The sequence below is a fragment of the Elephantulus edwardii genome, unplaced genomic scaffold (assembly GCF_000299155.1).
Source record: "Elephantulus edwardii isolate Elephantulus edwardi_28Jun2011 unplaced genomic scaffold, EleEdw1.0 scaffold00004, whole genome shotgun sequence".
In the NCBI taxonomy this organism is placed as follows: Eukaryota; Metazoa; Chordata; class Mammalia; order Macroscelidea; family Macroscelididae; genus Elephantulus; species Elephantulus edwardii.
The window spans coordinates 17,671,632-17,691,498 of record NW_006399754.1 but is presented as its reverse complement, the minus strand read 5'-3'; the positions used below and the strand labels follow the sequence as shown (position 1 = coordinate 17,691,498).

The following is a 19,867-nucleotide window of genomic DNA, read 5'->3' as shown; positions in this document are numbered from 1 at the left end:
GGCGTATTCTCTTAGCTACTTCCTGCTGAAAAGGGACGAAGTCAAGTAATTTTTATCCTTAAGTTACAATAGGGACTTCTACTGAAGCAGGAAAAGAAACACAACCAAAGAGATCTACCGTCCTACCGAAAAAAGAGGTCAATAGTTTAGAACAAGGCTTAACTAACTAAAGCCTGTGGGCCAAATTTGACCGGCCATCTGTTTTATAAATAAAGCTTTATTAGACTACCCTACTCGCTGGTGTTTATGCATTGTCTGGGGCAGCTTTTGGAGAAGGCCAGTCATTAGGACAGATTCCCCCCCCCCCAACCCATCCTGCACACGAAGTTTAAAATATTTACCAAGCCCCTTTACATTAAAAAAAAAAAGAGAGAAAAAAAACCCCACAAACCAATGAGATCTCTGTAGGCTGTGGACATTTGCAAAAAAAGGAAGGAAGGCTTAGCACTGCTGGAAAACTTAAAAGCAGACAAACAAAAATTCCTCAAACTCATTGGCATTGGGTTGAAACTGACTAGCAGCCGACCCTCCAGTGGGTGTTCAGAGACCGTAAATAATGCAGAATGAGATTGCCCATCTGTCTTCCTTGGAGACACTGGTGGATTTGAACCTCCATAGAGGCACTGCCTGTGGGTGAGCAGCACACCTCCCTGTACACCAGGCCTCTGAGGACTTCTTGTTGTTATGTGCCGTTGAGTCTCTTGTGACTCATAGCGACCCTATGTACAACAGCCCTAAACTCTGCTCTGTCCTGTGCCAATTGCACTGCCTCTGACACACCCATCCAGATTACCCCAGTCACTGAATCAATCCACCTCATAGAGGGCCTTCCCCTCCTGCACTGTTCCTCCACCCTCCCCAGCATGACATCCCTCTCCAAGGACCTGTCCCTCCTTGCAACATGTCCAAAATATGTCAGACAAAGCCTCAGAATCTTTGCCTCCAAGGAGTAGCCTGGTTTAACACTATCCAGGTTGAACCTGTTCGTTCTATTAGTAGTCCACAGTATATTCAATACTCTTCTCCAGCACCACAGCTCAAAGGCGTCAATTCTCCTTCTATCCTCTCATTGTCCAGCTCTCTGACACATAGCAAGTGATTGCAAGGACCATAGCCTGTATCAGATGCACCTTAGTCTCCAGGTGACATCATTGCTCCTCAGTACTTTGGAGAGGTCCCTAACAGAAGACTTTCCCATTACAATATGTCTTTTAATTTCCTGGCTGCTGGTGCCAAGAGTGTTGACTGTGGAGCCAAGCAAATTTAAGTTGTTAACAATCTCAATCTCTTCACCATCCATCCTGATGCTGCCAATTGGCCTAGTGGGGAAAATCTTTGTCTTCTTGATATTGAGCCTCAATCCATATTGAAGCCTGCAGTCCTTGACCTTCTGCAGCAAGCACTTCAGGTCCTCCTAAGTTTCAGCAAGCAGGGTTGAAGACTTAAGATGATAAAAACCAAATTAGGTTCACCATGACTGCAGCAGTGGGCTCAAGTGTGTCAGAGCTGATGGGGATGGCACAGGACAAGACAGAGTTCAGATCTGCTGTTCAGAGGGTCACTGTGATTCATACTGAACCCACCAGCACCTAACAACAAATACTCAGCATTATTTCATTTTGTAGAAGAAAAGGTTTGACATATAATTCTCAATGCATCAGAGCTCCACTGCCAATTCTGTTTGTAAGATTTTGGTATATTGGAGGAGTCTTGAGGAGCTTTTCTGTAAGAATATTTGTTGTGTATAAGATAATATCATTGAAAAGCCATGTTTTAATAGAAATCTAGTTAAAGGCATCTCATTGTGGTCAAGCTGGAATGGACTCATTTCTGATGCTATCGATGGCGCTCTGATACTATAGATGGCATTGCATTTCTCTGGTGGATCCAAAGTGCCAGAATCACACAGCCTTGTGTAAGAAGCTCCTCTCTCCACGGACTATGCATGTTTCATAGTTTTGATAAATAGTCGAGGTTTCAGATAACAGAAATGTTTACAGTAACTGTCTGAGACAACAGAAGAAAAAAAAATATCTGAAATGTTAAGTCAGAACCACTGACCATGGCAACAAAGAGGGTGTGGAAGACTCTCACAAGACCCTCCACAAACACCTTGTATGAGGCTGGGGTCAAGAGTCCCTATTTCTGACATTTTCTTCATTTGTTCTCACCACACAAATACAATCAGAGAGCTAGACAGTGAATAAGGATGACAAGAGAAGAAATGATGCATCTGAGTTTTGGTATTGGAGATCACTGAACATCCCGTGGACTGGCAAAAGAACAAGCAGATCTGTCTTGGAGAAGGCACAACCAGAGTGTTTCTTGGAGGCAAAGATGGGGAAACTTTGTCTCACACACTTTGGACACGTCGCTAGGAGGGGCTCTTCCTTGGAAAGGGACGTCACACTTAGGAAGGTGAACGGTCAGCAGACAGGAAAACTCTCCACTGGGTGGATTGACATGGTAATTACAGCAATGGGCTTGAGTGTTTGAGTGATTGAGGATGGCACAGGACAGGACGCGGTTCAGATATGTTGTTCACGGGATCCCTATGAGTCATACTTGACTCAACAGCGCTCAACAACAACAACATTCAAACATTAGCTTTCATGGTTCTGAAAGCACCCTAGACCTGGAGACTCCACTCTGACACCCCGAGGCAAGTTTAGAATCATTAGAAGCTTTAACTTTTCCAGCTCTTTTCAAATCTCCTTTTTTAATATTATGCATGGAGTAACAACAATACATCACCATTGGTATGTTTGAGAAGTTGCTTAACTTTCAGGATATGGTCCAAGAAACAGGATTTAGATGTTGTGAGAGCCCCGATTAGGTATGGATGATACACACACCCACCTATATGTAAACAGTGGTACACAGTGCAAGCTGCGTTCACTCTCCGGAGGTGCCTGGAGCCTCTGAGTTTGCAAGCTTATAACTGCATTTGGCTGCCTCTGAGTGTGAAGGAGAGCGTTCGAGGCGTGTGGGGCGTGGGGCTGCTCTGCCCAAGGCCAGAGAAAACCTTTGAATCCACCAGCAGCTCAGCAGGAAAAAGAGGGGCTGTCTCCTCGTGTGAGGGCTGACAGCTTTGGAAGCCTGACGGAAGGAACCCTATGCGTTGGAACGGACAGGGCAACAGTAAGTTTTTTAGTTGAACCACAACGTTCAAATCAATGAGCAGCTGGAGGAAACCTGATTGTAGTCCAAATCCCTCACAAAGCAGTGTGGCCACAGCCCAGCATCACCTCACAGGCTTTGAGCTTCGAAGCAAATCCCTCTTCTCCGCCCCATACCTGGGTATGTTGCTGCCATGTGCCGTCGAATAGGAACCAACTTATAGCTGACATTCTAGGTTTTGAGAGGCAGTGAATGACATGGGGGGGAGATTGCCCACCCTTCTCCAATGAAGCACCCGGCAGATTTGAACCGCGTGCCTGTGAGACTGCAGTGCAGTTCCTTATCATGAGGCACCAGAGCTTTCTACACTCGGTATATAACTGTTACCCGAAAGGCAAGTGCGTGCTGTGCATGCTTCCACTCCGACTTTGTACTTGTCAGTAAATAACTTGAGGGCACACCTCTCTGCTACAGAAGGACAAGATAAGGAGCTGTAATTAAGGTTTGGAAATTCAAACCCAAGGCGTAATTCTCTAATTCTTTCACACTGACTACCCTGAAACACATTATTATTCTAATGACAATGTTTGTATTGTACATAACAGTTCCTGGGGCAGCTTTCTGTGATCCTAACTTATTAAGAGGTGCTTTAATGAGCACAGTACTTGTCAAAACACTAGATCGGGTCACATGACCTGGATGTTGCAAAGGCAGGCACACAGAGGCTGCAGAGAGCTACAAGATGCAAGATGCACCCAAGATTCAGGATCGCAGTCAGGGCTGCACAGAACGGCTCGGATTTGGGGGATCACCCAGTGCTCTTTTCACACTGCTGTGTGGACTCCCGGGAGTCTGTGAAAAGCATACAGGTATAAACACAAGTTTTGGAAATGCCTCGTGAGGATCAACATCAAGGCAAGGAAAATTCTAGGGGAAAAATATCGCCTGTATCTGCTATAGTATGGGAAGCCAAATTTCATACCAAATGTTATGTGAAAAACCACATGCTTGTTCAGGAATTGAAGGTATTACAAATTTATAAGTTGGGATTTCTCTAGTGACAGATCACAGAAAATGAGCTGTTTCCTGCAGACAAGAGACAGTTAGGGGCCCCCTACAGAGGTAGTGCTAATAAGAGTAAAATAATTCCTTCCTGCGCGAAAGTATTAGGTTGACAATAGAGGAAAAATTCAGCTTTATTTACAAGAGAATTTATTTGCTTCCCCTGATTCTCAATAAATAACAGAGAGAGTTGTGGCTTGAGGCACTTCAGTTGATTCGAACTGCTGGGCCCCTGTCTTTTATGCTCTCTGTTTTATTTTGTTCCTGGTTGCCTATCTCATTATTAACAATTATAAAAATACTTTACCCTCAGTCTGCAACACTATAGAGTGATCTTTAAGAGGAGAATAATATAAACTCAAAATACCGGTAAAATAAAGAAAGGTCAGGGCTGCACGGTTTGGTGGGTGGACAGAGGAGGTGAAGGAAATGGGAAGGATCAGTAGAAACCTGAAAAGACAAGGTAATGATGGGCAAGGCCCAATGGTGACTAACTTTACAAAACATGATCCACGGGAATGATTGCATGAAACACAATGTGAATGAAGAATAGTGTGACTATACAATGAATACGAACTTTGTAAGCAAACCCATATAAAATAAAAATTTTAAAAAGTCAGAGGTGAAAAGTCTTCTTGTAATTGCTTTGAAACCATCTGTTTCAGACATACAATCCTGAAGCCAGAGTGTTAAAACCGTTTATGGGGAGTGAAGTGTCTGCAAAGCAGAAACATTGTTGGGGTTTAGTGGCCAAGAAGCAAATGCAAACGTTTTCCAAAGTGTCTGTGCAAATAGGTGAGCTGTGCTTGAGGAAGAAAGGAAGGCCAGCTGATAAGCTGGTAGCTGGTGGGTTGCTGTCGGGCAGGCCCTGGCGTTGGACATAAACAATTTCATGGAGCTTCAACATCAGACAAAGCCACTCTGACTGTGATAAATCACAACAAACAGTAAAACAACTGTGGAATCATGTCAAAGTAGTGACAAAATCAAATCACTGTCAACGCCATTACATTTTAAGCGCCCCCTTTCCCAGTAAATATGAGTTTCTTACCAATTGCAGACTTAAATGTAACGGACTTTTTAGGAGTTACCCAGTCAATTCCAACTAATAGTGACCCCTTGTAGGAGACAGAATGGAAAACTATCCAATTCCACAACAACCTCACGTCATGGCTGTGCCGGGACCCATTCAGTGCTGCAGTGGCCGTGTCAATCCATCTCACCGAGAGCTGTCCTCTTTGTGGACCATCTGCTGAAGATCCCATGATTTCCCGAAGGACAAGTAGATACAGCTTGGAGAGGGGCAGCTGGAGTGCTCCTTAGAAGCAAGGATGATGAGGCTTCCTCTCACATCTCTGGACACACTGCAAGGAGAGCCCATTCCTTGGAGAGAGACATCAGACTTGGAAAGGTGGAGGGACAGCAGAGAAGAGAAAGACCCTCAACCAGGTGAGCTGACACCGTGACTGCCCCAAGGGTCTGGAGGGTGTCAGAGCTTGTGAGGGGGTACAGAAGAGGTAGGGTTCAGATCTGTTGTTCACAGAGTCGTTATGAGTTATACTCAATGACATCTAACAACCACCACCACCCACCTAACCAATGAACATCATCCTAAGAGTGCTGACAATACTCAGCTGTAAACCAAAAGGTCATTGATGTAAACACACAAGCTGATTCATGAAGGAGAGACGTAGTAGGCTGCTTGAGACGTAGTAGGCTGCTTTCACAAAGAGTTATAGTCTAAGCCTCTGGAGACTTCTGATTTGTTCTATAGGGTCACTATGAGTTGGAGTCAACTCAATGGCAATATCATTATTCTAAACTGTGTACTCTCTGGTATGACCCACCTCTGGACTATAGACTCCTCTCTGTTGTTCTTGTTAGTTGCCATTAAGTTGATTATGACTCATGGAGACTATCAATAGATCTGAACCTTGGCCTATCTTACGCCACCTTCAGGATCTCTAATATGCTCGAGACCATTGTGCCAGGCACTGCATCAATCTATCTTGTTGAGGGTCTTCTTCTCTTTCTCTGGCCCTCCACCTTTCCCAGCTTGCTGTCCTTTCTAAGTCCTGGCCCCTCTTGACAATATGCCCACAGTATGTGAGATGACTTTTCCCCATCCTTGCCTCTACGGAGCAACCTGGTTGCACTTTCTCCAAGAGAGACTGGTTTGTTCTTTTGGCAGTTCATGTATTCCGTATTCTCCAGCATCATAACTGAAAGGTACCAGTTCTTCTTCTGTCATCCTTATTCATTGTCCAGCTGTCAGATGTATAGGAAAGAACGGAGAAGACTCCTACCTAGGACCATTAAAAGCTAATCACCCTTGAAGCATACATTTCTGAGTTGTTATTTCACTTGTTGTTAGGTGTTGTCAAGTCCAGAATGACTCATAGCAATCCTATGAACAACAGATCTGAATCCTGCCTTATCCTGTGCCAACCTCACAATCTCTGACACACTTGAGCCCATTGCTGCAGTCACTGTGTCAATCCATCTAATTGAGGGTCTTCCTCTCTTCCATCATCCTCCACCTTCCTAAGAATGATGTTTCTTTCCAAGGAATAGCCTCTCTTAGCAACATTCCCAAAGTACCATCTTTACCTCCAAGGAACACTCTGGTTGTACCTTCTTATTTGTTATCTAACAACTTCCCATAGTGTGTGTTAAGGTCTCTGCGTGGTGCAAACAGTCTCAGTTTAACTACTAGCCATGTTGTTGGTAGTTCGAACCCACCCAGCAGTATTGTAGATGCAAAGGCCAAGGAATTTGAGTCCATTAATACTACAACCAACAAAATCCTACAGAATCATTCTACTCATCAAAAATCAAGTTGATAGCAACTCTCAACAGCATCAACAATGGCCTGGAATATATTACGCTCAATTTCTATATGAATGCATCACACAGAGGGAAAACATCATAGAATCTTACTTAGAAGCAAATAAATCTAGAAATATTAGCCAGAAAATTGTTCACCAGTGATGAATGTTTAAACATACCACAAAAATAGGATCATTGGCAGCAGAATGTGGCAAGGCATTCGTCCCATTTAAGAAAGAATGGACCAAATTATGCAGGTTCATCACTTGAGCATCCATGGTGCCGTCTGGTTTGTCAAAGCCCTCCAGGGCATTCCTGCAGGAAACCAGAGCATCAGTAACAAAAGTTCCCGTTTGGTGAAACCAACCAAGCCCGCCGCCACTGAGACGATTCCAACTAGAACAGACTCATCATCAAGTTTCCAAGGCTGTGAACCTTTTTTAGAAGAGACTGCCGTCTTTCTCTCACAGAGATATTTGGTGGTTTCAAGCTACAGACCTACAGACCTTTCAGTGAGCAGCGAATACACTGTATACTCTACCACCAGGGGTCCTTCATTCTGGTAAAGATCTCATTTTCCTGTTTTCAGCTGATAATAAAGTCTTATTATTTGAAGTTGGGTTAGGGATAGGGCCACAACTAATCAAATGAGAACTACAGCAAACCTTTGATTTTTAATCTGCTATCAAGGGAGGGGATTTCTAATCAATGCTACTTCTGCCTATGCTCAGTTGGTTTATACTTCTTTTGTCTACTGTCTGAAAATGATTTGCCTTCACATCCGTGCACTTGTTGTAGAGAGCATCAGCTACCAGCAGTCACAGAGTCAGCCGTAACTCATGGCAATCCTACGTGTGTCATCAGAGTTGACCTATATTCTGTTCAGTTGCAACGACTGATTGTTTTAAACACTCTACTGTGGTTCAGGTGAAGAATGGCTGTGTCCTCGGGTCTTTCTTTTCATGCATCTCTGGTCAGGTTCGAACATCCAACTTCCAAGTAAACCCATTAACTGTTTGGACCACTTAGGAACTCCGGAACCATTTTAATTTCAGTATTTTCCTAACACTGATCCTTATTAGGGAAACTCTAGTAGAGTCGCACTACTAACTCAAGGGTCATACTTCTCTGGCAGATCAAACCCACCAGCTGCTCCACAGGAGAAAGACTGACCATCATCTCCGGTGTGATTACAGGGTCAGCCATGATGACAATGAGAGAGAATCCTTTATTAATTTTTCTTATTCTCTCTCCATAATCTCTCTTATTATACCTTCTGTACTGCTCAGATTTATGTATATATGCCTCCCAATATTAGGATTTCCACGAGTCCATGAAAATCACAGAGTATTGTGAACCACAGTATAGCTGAGCTCAGAGTACCAACCTGAAGCTGAAATTAGAGTTCTGGAAGAAAGGAGGATTGTCAAAATTTGTGAGAGACAGACACTTGTGTACGTCTTCCAAGGTTGGCAATTTCTCATTGTTTCTTCCCACTTGATTTCTTCTCAGTAAACCTTCATGGGTTCCATTGCACAGGGTGACCCGGCGGTTGTAATCATCTAAGCTGAAATGGGTGAGATGAAAAAGAACATGTATTAACATGGGGAGTCCTTTAACTTCAGGTCAAGAAAACTGATCACAGTTACACAGTCACAGTAAAATTTTACCAGTCAAAACAAAGCAAAGATGGTAAAAATCTCTTGTTGTGGTGATGGTATCCTTTGAGTCAGAACGAATCCATAGCTGACTCTCTGGTGGGTTTTCGGAGGTGGTTAATCACACAGGAGGAGATTGTCCATTCTTCTCCCACTTAAAACTTACTTAATGGTAAGGAATTGTGCTTTCAACTCAAAGGTCAGTACTTCAAATACACCAGTTGCCAGGCAGAAGGAAGTTGGGAAATCTACTTCTGTGAGATTTACTGCCTCTGAAAATCTGCTGCAGGGTCAGCCATGGAATGACTCCAACTCGACAGTAGTAAACAACAACAATAAAATTAATTCTGGATTAAATTGTATCAAAAATATCAATGGATAAACTATCACTATAGGCATAAATATGAAGGAAAATCAATATCTCAATGGAAAGATTGTGGGAGGACTTACAAGACAAAGTGGAGATTCCTATTTGAGTATGCTTAAACTTTGAGTGCCTGAATGAATGGCCTGTACTGTGCTGAGCTCAGCCATTTTGAGGAGAAGTGGTTGTAAAAACTAGAAAAACACTTTAAGCAAATAAAATAGATGAGCATGAAAAATGAAACAAAATTGCATATAGGAGAGATATAATTTAAAAAAAAAACACTGCCCAGTGTTAGACAATGTTCCAACACTGGCAGTAACAATTACGTTGTAGGTAGGTAGGTATTGAGATAAATGATAGATAGATAGATAGATAGATAATAGATGGATAGATAGATAGATAGATAGATAGATAGATAGATAGATAGATAGATGAGAGATAGATGCTGAGAAGATTCCATGTTCAAATACTATTTCCTATGTATTTGTTGTGACCAGAAATTCTACCCTCAGAGCATTATTTCATTGGTAGAGATAATATTGTAAAGCTGTGATACAGATCTTGATGCACTGGGGTAGAAGTATGCACATGAGAACAACATTAGTGGACATCCAAAGATGAAAAAGGACAGTATCTAAATTCTAAGCCAAATAAAACAACCCTCAAGGGAGCATCATCCAAAGCATGTTCCAGTGACGTGGTCTGTGAAATAAGTGTTCCCAGGGAAATAAGATTATAAGAGTGAAAAATAATTACACAGGGAAGGCTTTGAGAAGTTCTAAAACTGAGCTCCTTTTAAAGTCAGCATTCCCTAAGTCGACTTGATTACAGAAATCCATTTTGCATAATACTTATGAGTTTGCCAATATATTATGGTAAAGAAGGGTTTACAGAATTAAGCTAACTAATAAGAATTTCTTAATCACTCTGTTGTGGGAGGTCCCTGAGCACTTGTACTCAGTCCTAATATAGAGGTTGGTAGTTCGAATCCACCTTGGGGTACTTCTTAAGGAAGCCTTGGCAATCCACTTCTGTAAAGACTGCAGTCAAAATCCTACAGAGCTCAGTTCTTCACAGTAACATCTAGGTCATCATGAGTTGGAATTCCTAAGGTTTCCTAATTCTAACTCTTGGTGACACAATCTGGCTTGCAGAAAATTAAGAAGACATTAAGTACTTCCCGAAGATCAAAGACTCTAGTCTTCACTGTAGATTACACATCCAAGTAAACCCATTAACTGTTTGGACCACTTAGGAACTCCGGAACCATTTTAATCTACAAAATTCTCACAACTGGACCAATATGCAACGTCATGATAAATGGAGAAAAGATTGGCGTTGTCAAGGATTTCATTTTACTGGGCTGCATAATCAACAATCATTGAAGCAGGAATTAAAAAAAAATATAAAATGATGCATTGCATTGGGAAAATCTGCGGTCAACGATGTCTTTAGAGTACTGAAGCGCAAGGATGCCAATGTAAAGACTAGGGTGTACCTGATCCAAGCCATGGCGTTTTAAATTGCTTCCTAAGCATCTGAAAGTTGAGCAATGAATAAGGATGGCAGAAGAAAAATTAAAACCTTAAATCATGGTATTAAAGAAAAGTCCTGAATATCCCATGGGCTGCCAGAAGAACAAAGAAGTCTGTCTTAGAGAAAGGGCAGCCAAGGTGCTCCTTTGAGGCAAGGACGCCACTTTGAAGACTAATATGTGCCTGATATAAGCCATTGGTTAGATGCTTCACATGGATGTGAAAGTTGGACAATGGACAGGGAAGACTGCAAAGAATTGATGTCTTCGAATTGTGGTATGGGTGAAGTGTATTGACTATTCTAAGGAGTGGAAAAGGAATCAACAAATCTGACTTGGAAAAAGTACAATCACGGTGTTCCTTAGAGGCAAGGATGATGAGACTTTGTCTCACATACTTTAGGCATGTTGTCAGGGCATGGTGGTGGCATCACCATGTCACCAAGGCTCTGTATATAGGTCTGTAGGCATTTGTATATGCAGTCTTGTATGTGTTTCATATATGTTCACATCTATAATAGAGCACATTGGGAGAACAGTTATAGAAACTTCTTAGACATATTCAAATACCTCATGGGACAGAGTTACTGAGTTTGGAGGCTCAAGACCAGAGTCTCAGAAGACATCTAGATTCATTGGTATAACATTGTTCATAAAGATAATATTCTACATCCTAGTTTAGGGATTAGCACCTAGGATCTTAAAAGTCATTAAGCAACAGCAACTAACCTCTTTTCAAAAAGAGTAAAGGAACCTAACCTAAAGAATCAAGAAAGCTTTAGTCTAGGACCAGTAGACAGCAGAACCCATAGCTCTTTCAAAACGAAGACCAGACGAACTAGAGGAAGTCCAATTCTCACTACCAACCACTCTAGCCAGGACACAATAGAAAGTCCCGGTTAGAAGGGTAAAAAAAAAAATGCAGAGCAAAATTCAAATCTGTTCTTCAAAAAGTCTAAACTTACTAAACTGACAGAGACTGGAGGAACCCCCAAGACTATGACTGTAAGACACCTTTAAAACCTGGAATTGAAACCACTCCCAGAGGTTGCCTTTCAGCCAAGTAACAGATTAGCTCATAAAATTAATAATAACACCCAGAAGGAATGTTCTCTTCAGATAGGAGACCAAGTGGGCAACATTTGTCCAAAAGCAAATATAATAAAGAAAGAAGGGTCAGGGAGAGGGAAGGCAAGGCGGGAATGGATTGTGTGCTGACACATTGAAGGGACAGCAACCAAGTTGTGGTAGCATTGATGTATAAATTGTTAAATGAATACTAATTTGCTGCGTAAACTTTCACAGAAAAAAAACAATAAAATATCAAAGACAAAAAAAAAGGAAATGGCAGCAGAGGACCTTCTTAGAGTCTTATTCTGCCGCATGTTTGGGGAGGAAGAAACAAATCAAGGAGTGTTTGAGGACAGTCTTCACAGGCTGTAGGACGTTCGCTGGATTATATGTGCTTCCAAGATCATCTTCTCCTCACCAGACCATCTCTCTCTCTCTCTCTCTCTCTCTCTCTCTCTCTCTCTCTCTCTCTTTCTCTCTCTCTCTCTCAAATCCACCAACACCCTGGGGTCAACCATACCAGACTGTACCCAGAGAATTTATCAGCTTCCCATATACTATTGCTTCCATGCAGGACTTACTTTCCACCTCTCACACATTCTTTACCTTTACCTACATCTGGTGAAAGGATGTTTATTTCTGAAGTCTAAGAATAAGGCTACCTTTTTGGCTTAGAAAGTCCATCTATTATGGTGCTTCTTAAGTTGTATGGTCTTATTTTTTTTACCAGACAGGAGACTATAAATTATTCACTTAGTGTTTCCAGAGCTATTCCATTGTCTAGGGTGGTAAATGCTTAACAAATGTTGGTTGTCTACAAGAACCACTCCTAATTTTAAAGTAGTTGATCTCCAATGATGACCAACCATACTCAATTCATAAAATCTGGTTTAAAACATCTGATTTTTGTTGTTTGCTTTTACCAAAGTGCTTGGAAATATACAATCTCACCTTCCATGGGAAAATCATTGAAAGAAACGTGTAAACAGAATGTCTTAGAGACAAATGTAGAGTGGCTTCTTCTCCATTCCCTCACTAAAACACAAGAAAATATGGTCTCTAACTTCAAAAGCACTCTGAGTGAAATAAGTCAGTCACAAAAGGACAAATATGGTGTGATCACACTTATACATAATATCCAGACTACGGTGCTGGAGAAGAATGTTGAATATACCATTGACTGCTAGGAGAACAAACAGGTTTGTCCTAGAGAGGGTGAAGCTGGAATGCTCCTTGGAGTCAAGGATTCTGAAGCTTCGTCTGACATACTTTGGATATGTAGCAAGGAGGGACTGGTCCTGGGAGAGGGACATCATGTTTGGGAGAGTGGAGGGACGGTGCAGAAGAGGAAGACCCTCGATGAGATGGATCGATTCTGTGAGTGGGGTGGTGGGAGTAAGTGTGTGAGAGACAGTGATGTTGGCACAGGACAGAGTAGGGTTTAGGGCTTTTGTACATAGGGTCACTATGAGTCACAAGCAACTCGATAGCACACAACAATAACAACAAGGCAAGTGGCTAGAAACCAATGTTTATTAGTGGTGACACGGGGTGCATGGGAGGGAGGGAGGAGGAGACAACGCTTCCTTAAGAGGCATTGAGCTTCCATTAAGGGTGATTTGGGAATAGATAATGGTGATGGTTGTACAACAGGATACAAATAACTCACGTCACTGAACTGTGATGTTAAGATTGTTGAGCTATCAGATATTTCGTTACATATATATCAATGTTGTTGTTGTATGTTATTGAGTCAGAAATGACTCATAGCTGACTCTCCAGCAGGTTTTCAGAGGCAGTAAAATTACACCAGAGGATCTTGTCCCTCCTTCTACCATAGAGCAACTGGTAGATTTGAACTGCATGCCTTTGGAGTTGCAGTGCAGCTTCCTACCACTAGGTCACCAATGAAAGCCAAGAATGAACGATAGTGTGGGTCTGGATTTCCACTGCAAGTGCAAATGGCATTACCTGTTGCAGACAATTTGCCAGCTGGAGAATCTTGAGTTCGGACTAAGCAGAGTTGGGTCGTCTTGCCTGGCTGCCCCAAACAGCTGGTCTGTACACACATCACACTCGTTTCTCCCAGTGGCAAAGTTCCAGTAGGGCAAAGCAAAGGACTCATTGCCAGTCAGTCGCTAAAAACAAAAGGCCCGTTGTCCTGTCATTTAACCCATGCCATCACACACAACCGGAAAGACTAAAAAATATCTTACTCAAATTGACATCAAAACTGTATAGTACAAAGTGCTACTCATTAGGCCTTTTATTGTAAGAACTACCTTCCCTCTGTAACTTGATTTGTGCCACTATTAGAGGCTCTACTTGGAATATTATTGCTTTTTAATTTTTGACTCATGTACTTTTAGCTTGTTAGTTAAATTTGTGTCTTCTAGGCTGCAACAATTCCATAATACATCTTCAAGGATATGAACATGTACGGCTAAGCACAATTGATAACAGTGCATCTAAATTCCAAAATCAATCTCCATAATAGTCTATGTGTTTCCTATTGCCAAAGGGGCTCTTTAGAATAGTGAGAAAAGATCTTCACCCTGAAACCCACAGCGTCCCTTTTCAGTAGGAAGTAGCTAAGAGAATACGCATCCCCTTTTCCTTATGAATCAGGGTGAAGTCTCTCTCAGGGAGGAGTGATAGGAATGGCAAAGGACACACTGACAAAGGAGGTTAAGCAGAACTGAGAACTGTCTTTGACAAGCACTGTGGCAATGGGACAATTAAAACAGACTTTTGGGGGGAGAGGGGAAGAAGAACAAACTGGAGAGGAGGGTAGAGAAAATAGTGCAGCAATGAATGAATGAAAACCCAAAATCTCTGTAAATGTTAATTAAAATTAGTAAAATTTAATAATAATTTTAAAAAAGATAGGAAAAAAACCTGTGTAGTACAGAATACATGGTTTTGACCGACCTGGAGATCTCTTTCCAGCAACAACAAATGGTACCGGTGCCAGGTAACAAAGGCAGGTCCTTGGTGTGAGAAATCTATGGCCTTGTACGGGCGTCCAGGTCCTAAAACAATTGGGAAAATCATTAAAGTCATGCGACCTAATTTTTAAAATGTTAGCGCTAACCCGGGATGTGTTTGCAGAACCAGTTAAATGATAATAGGTTTTTAAAACTCAAACTCTTTTTCTTTGAGTAAAAATGCACTCATAGCTGACTTTCCAGGGTATTTTTCAGACGCTGTAATTGCATGAGAGGAGACTGTGTATCTCTCTTCTGAGGATTTTTTAGGGGTTCACACCCCCAAAGAGGTGTAGCATTTAGATCAGCAGTTCAGATCCCTAAGGCCTGTGCCAAAAAGCTCCTTGATAATGATTATGTTTTGTGGTTCTTTAAAGGAACAAAAATTAATTTTTCTACCTGAAAGCAACAACAACCACAATAATGACAAAACAATTTCAGAAGCAAGGAGCAATTTTAGGAAAAACTTCTTGTGTCTCAAAAGTTTGAGATTCAGAGAAATCAAATTAGGTCATTTTCAGCGTTAAGAACCCTTATTGCATATTTCTTTTTAAAGCAACAGCTCATTGAAATGAAGTCGCATATCCAGGACAGATCTTTATTAAATATTTCTTTTTAAAAGAACTTTTCTGGCTCGCTTCTGACATATGTACAGATTTATGAGCAGGGTTAATGAATAACTTAGTGTGTTACTGATTAGAATAGAGTTAATTGATACTATAGTCACTTTAACTGCACTGAGTTCCAATGCAGTGTTCATAGAAGCAAAAAGAACTTCCACAAGGTTTGCCTCACCCATCAATCAGCTACAACTACCAGCTGACAAGCATGGTTGCCGAGACTAAAAAAGAGAAAAATAGATTCAAACCAATTTGGCTAGCCACTGGAACCGCCAATTTTAGTGAAAAGCTTTGGGCAATTTAATGACCTCCTTACCGTCTGTTCCATCCTTCTTCCCTGTCTCATAACAGCTTTTGATGGTTATGTAGAAACTTTAGCTAACTTTAGTTCTTTTTCAAACTGCCCATAATAACTTCAGAGAGCCGAGCAGACATGAATATAAATTTAATTCCCAGATCCGACCAGAAACTATAGTTTTCTTTTCCTCTTGAGAGACTACCCTCTCATAAAGCAAAAATCCCTCAGAGTGATGATAGGAGAACTATAAAGGTTTATAGCCAGAAGAGCCTTCTCGTGTATCGATAAAGAAAGACAGATGCTTACCTGTGAGGCAAGCTTTACAAAGAGTCCCACTAAGAAAAAGACTGCTGACGGTGCGGTGGTCTGGTCCTTTTTTAATGCTTTAATCCTGGACAAAATTTAAAATTCTCAAAACGAAACGATGAGGGAAGAACATGTAACAGGGAGCAGGTGATAAGCACAAGGACAGACGATTCCAAACGAGATTAGCTTGCTGTTCCCAAATCAGCTCCATATTTTCAATTACCCTCACCCCAAAACAGAGGAGAGTTTGTGGGTACAGCCACGAGCTCAGAACTGTTCTGGGTAGAATTGAGAATGGATTCAGTCCTACATGGAACAAATTGATGTTCATTGTTGTTGGGTGTTTTGTTGTTGTTGTTGTTTTCTAATTAGACTGAAAAATAACTAAGGATAAAGTTGACCTCTGGGTACTGAAGTTTCATAACAGACAAGAACCTCCATTGCAAGTTTTACCCAGATCCCAGGTTTTAGGATCATCGGATACACAGGTACCATTTTCTCACGATACAAACCTAACAGCTGTTCAAGGGGCTACACAAGAGGAACTCTCCATTGCCAAGCTCAGCTTGTCCCTTTCCTTGACAATGAAACCAGGTGTCATCAAGTCAATTCTGACTCCTGGCCACGGGAGAACCGTGCTTCCCAGAATTTTCCTGTTTTAATGGTTGTTATTTCTGGAAACACAGGGCTGGGTGTGTAATGAGCCATTGTAGCCTATAATGCTTGCGTAAATCTGTCTCCATTGCCTTTATAACACAGGGTTTTAACGGCTGATATGTTGGAAGCTTACCACCAGGCCTTCTTTTCAAGGCACCTCAGGGCAAACAAACTGTGCTAAGCATTTGCACTGCCCAGAGACTGCATCTCGACCCCACAATCCTAAAAGGCTTCTCAGCCTTGCCGGCAACTCCAAGCCCATACCTGGTGTTTAACTGGATGCGCGTTTCCAACACCAACCATCTAAGTCTGCACAAAGAAGTTTCATGTGCTTAGGGCTCGTGCCCTGTTAATCTGCTTATTGGAAGCAAAGTTCACACAGGGCTTCCGTGACCTGATTTAGAACTAAGTTTTCCTCTAAGATCAAAACGCATTCACCTTCACTTCACTGACTCTTGCCTTGGAGGATAAACAGCTCTGTAGACAAAGTTTGGACCTTGGGCCAAGGACGCTATCTAGATTAGGGGATGTATGTGTCTTTAAAAAGTGTCTTTAAAGTATGGGAAGACACGGCTACATTCTAACTTCAGGCAGCGTTTGATGTTTCAGTGACTCTTATAAACTCAACCCTCCATCAAGGTTGTTCTCTTCTTAATTAAGTTCCCTGAAATTATCTCCTACCAGCCACAATCACAAACCTAAAATAATACCCCTTCAGCCAAGGGGCAGGGAGAACCCACCTAACAATGTATCTCTGACCGAGTAATAATGGAGCCACACAAAGAAATCATAAAAGCTGCAGTTGACGACTTGTGGCTTAGTCCCGTTGGGCCCCAGCAGACCCAGCCAGTGCTGGGTGGTGATCACATAGTCGGGGTGGATAGTGGTCTTTGCCAAGTCCAGGGCATCCAAGAACTGCTCCCTCTCCTGGAGAGTCAAGGAATGGATATTTTTCCGAACCACTGGTGCTTTCTTCTGGTCACACCTGGGGCCGGTCCAGCCAAATTTGCAGTCTCCACAGTTATAGCCGGCAAAGTTCCCTAGTGCATGAAAAAGGGAGAGAGGAGAAAAATATAGTCTGTGGTTGGAAAGAAAATTGTTGAACTAGAATGCACTTGAAGGAGGTGTTGTTATGTGCCGTCGAGTCGCTTGCGACTCATAGCGACCCTATCTACAACAGCCCTAAACCCTGCCCTGTCCTGTGCCAATCTCACTGTCCCTGACACACCCACCCTGATTACCCCAGTCATTGAATCAATCCGCCTCATAGAGGGTCTTCCCCTCCTGCGCTGTCCCTCCACCCTCCCAAGCATGATGTCCTTCTCCAAGGCCTTGGCCCTCCTTACAACATGTCCAAAGTATGTCAGACAAAGCTTCAGAATCCTTGCCTCCAAAGAGCAGCCTGGTTTAACCCTCTCCAGGATGAATCTGTTTGTTTTCTTAGCAGTCCATGACATATTCAATACTCTTCTCCAGCACCACAGCTCAAAGGCATCAGTTCTTCTTCTATCCTCCCTAGTCATTGTCCAGCTCCCTGATGCATAGCAAGTGATTACAAAGACCATGAGGTGGTAAATAATCCACACACTTCCCTCACTCTCTTCTTCCTACCACTTTTCTGTCAGTTTATCCAACTGTTGAAACTCCATAGCCACAAATAGTTCTCTTCTTTGTATCTACAAGTGAGCCAAGCTTGACATCTTAAGGAAAGAGAATGGTAGGCTGTCTTCCACCCCTTCCTTCCTGTGGGGGGGGGGCCACACATATCCCTTCCTATGTGTGCACTGATTCCCACTCCCTTGGTTGAGCCATGGCCCCTGCGTACCACGACGCTGGCCTGCTGTCCCCATGACAGACAAGAGCCTGACAACAACCAGGCCATTGATTCAAAGGAGCATGAACACGACAGGGCTTCAAATCAGCTCGTTCTAGATTCTTACACAAGACATGCAAACTTGGGAATCCTGTTAAAATGTAGATTTTGACTCGGTACATCTGAGGTGGGAGTTCTTAGCAAGAAGTCAAGATAGAATGACCTGGCAGCCTGATATATACACAACACTAGCAGGGGAACCCACTGCAGGAGCGTTCATTCCTATTTACAGTTGATACTCCATTAGGATTCTGAGGTCATGATGAAAGGACACTGCCCATCTTTTGCCCAGTGAGCAGGCAGGTGGATTCTAACTGCCAATCTTTTGGTTCACAGAACAACCATGGTGGCATAGTGGGCTAAGTGTGGCCTATTAATCACAAAGTCAGCCATTTGAATACAATTACCAATCCCAGAAGGAAAGAGACGATGGCCTTGGGTTCTTTGTTGTTGTTGTGTACTGTAGAAGTCAGAACAGATCTATAACTGACCCTCTGGTGAGTTTTCAGAAGCAGTTAATCACACAGGAGGAGATTGCCCATCCTTCTCCCGTGGAACAGCTGGTGGCCTCAAACCACGTGGCTTCCGGATTGTAGCACAACTTCTTGCCACGAGGCCACCAGAGTTCCCTTCTGGTGCTTTTATAGTAAGGAATTGCCCTGCCAACCCAAAGGTTTGTTCAAATCCAGGTTCAAATGCTGGTTCAAATCCAGCAGCTCTTCCATGGAAGAAAGATGAATAACCTCTTCTTCCAGTGCAATTCCTATTGCTTCTGAAAATGTGCCAAAAGGTCAGCTATGGGTCAGTTCCAACTTGACAGTACACAATAACGAGTCTGTAGGGAATTGTGCTCCTAATTCAGAGACAGCGCCGGTGATCCAAATCCATCAGGTGCTCTGTGGGTAAAAGATGGACAACCTCCTCTGTGTGGTTTACACACTCAGAATCCCACTGGAAACTCAGTTTTAAGTCAGTTCTACCTCAACAAGGATGAGTTGGGTTGTTTCATGAAGATTTACAGCTTCAAAAACCCAAGGGATGGTCACTATGGATTTGAATCAATTAAAAGGCATTGGGCTACACAGTGGAACAAGGAGCCTGGTGGTACAGTGATTGTTGGGCTGCTAACTGAAAGGTCAGTGGTTCAAACTCATCATCTGCTTCATGAGAAAAAGATGTGGTAGTCGGCTTCTGCAACGATGCGACCTTGGAAACCCAATGGGGCAATGCTACTCTGTCTTATAGGGTCATTATGAACAGGAACCAATGTTGATATCCATTCACCAGCAATGAACAGTGACACCCTGATGGGGGTAAGCACGATGGAGACACACTACTCTGCTAGCCATCCAGAGAGTCGATCCAGCTCAACTTTATTGGAGACTAACGTGCACTTATATACCAGCAAGTAAACAGGAAGACAGGATAAGGTGGGCTTGCAGATGTGGGATGTGTGGATTGGATAGGAGAACCTCAGCCTCATGT

At 42.5% G+C, this 19,867-nt stretch overlaps 1 protein-coding gene across 1 annotated transcript in view; it reads right to left on the bottom strand.

Moving 5' to 3' along the window:
* Nucleotides 1–19,867, bottom strand: part of DCT (dopachrome tautomerase) — a 54,220-nt gene that overhangs the window by 17,453 nt on the left and 16,900 nt on the right. Inside the window, exons 2-6 of the mRNA XM_006879629.1 lie at nucleotides 17,250–17,549; nucleotides 14,573–14,673; nucleotides 13,613–13,779; nucleotides 8,399–8,578; nucleotides 7,191–7,326 (exon numbers count right to left, since the gene is read on the bottom strand). Of these exons, the coding sequence (XP_006879691.1) occupies nucleotides 7,191–7,326; nucleotides 8,399–8,578; nucleotides 13,613–13,779; nucleotides 14,573–14,673; nucleotides 17,250–17,549 (884 nt within the window). The remainder of the gene's footprint in view (nucleotides 1–7,190; nucleotides 7,327–8,398; nucleotides 8,579–13,612; nucleotides 13,780–14,572; nucleotides 14,674–17,249; nucleotides 17,550–19,867) is intronic.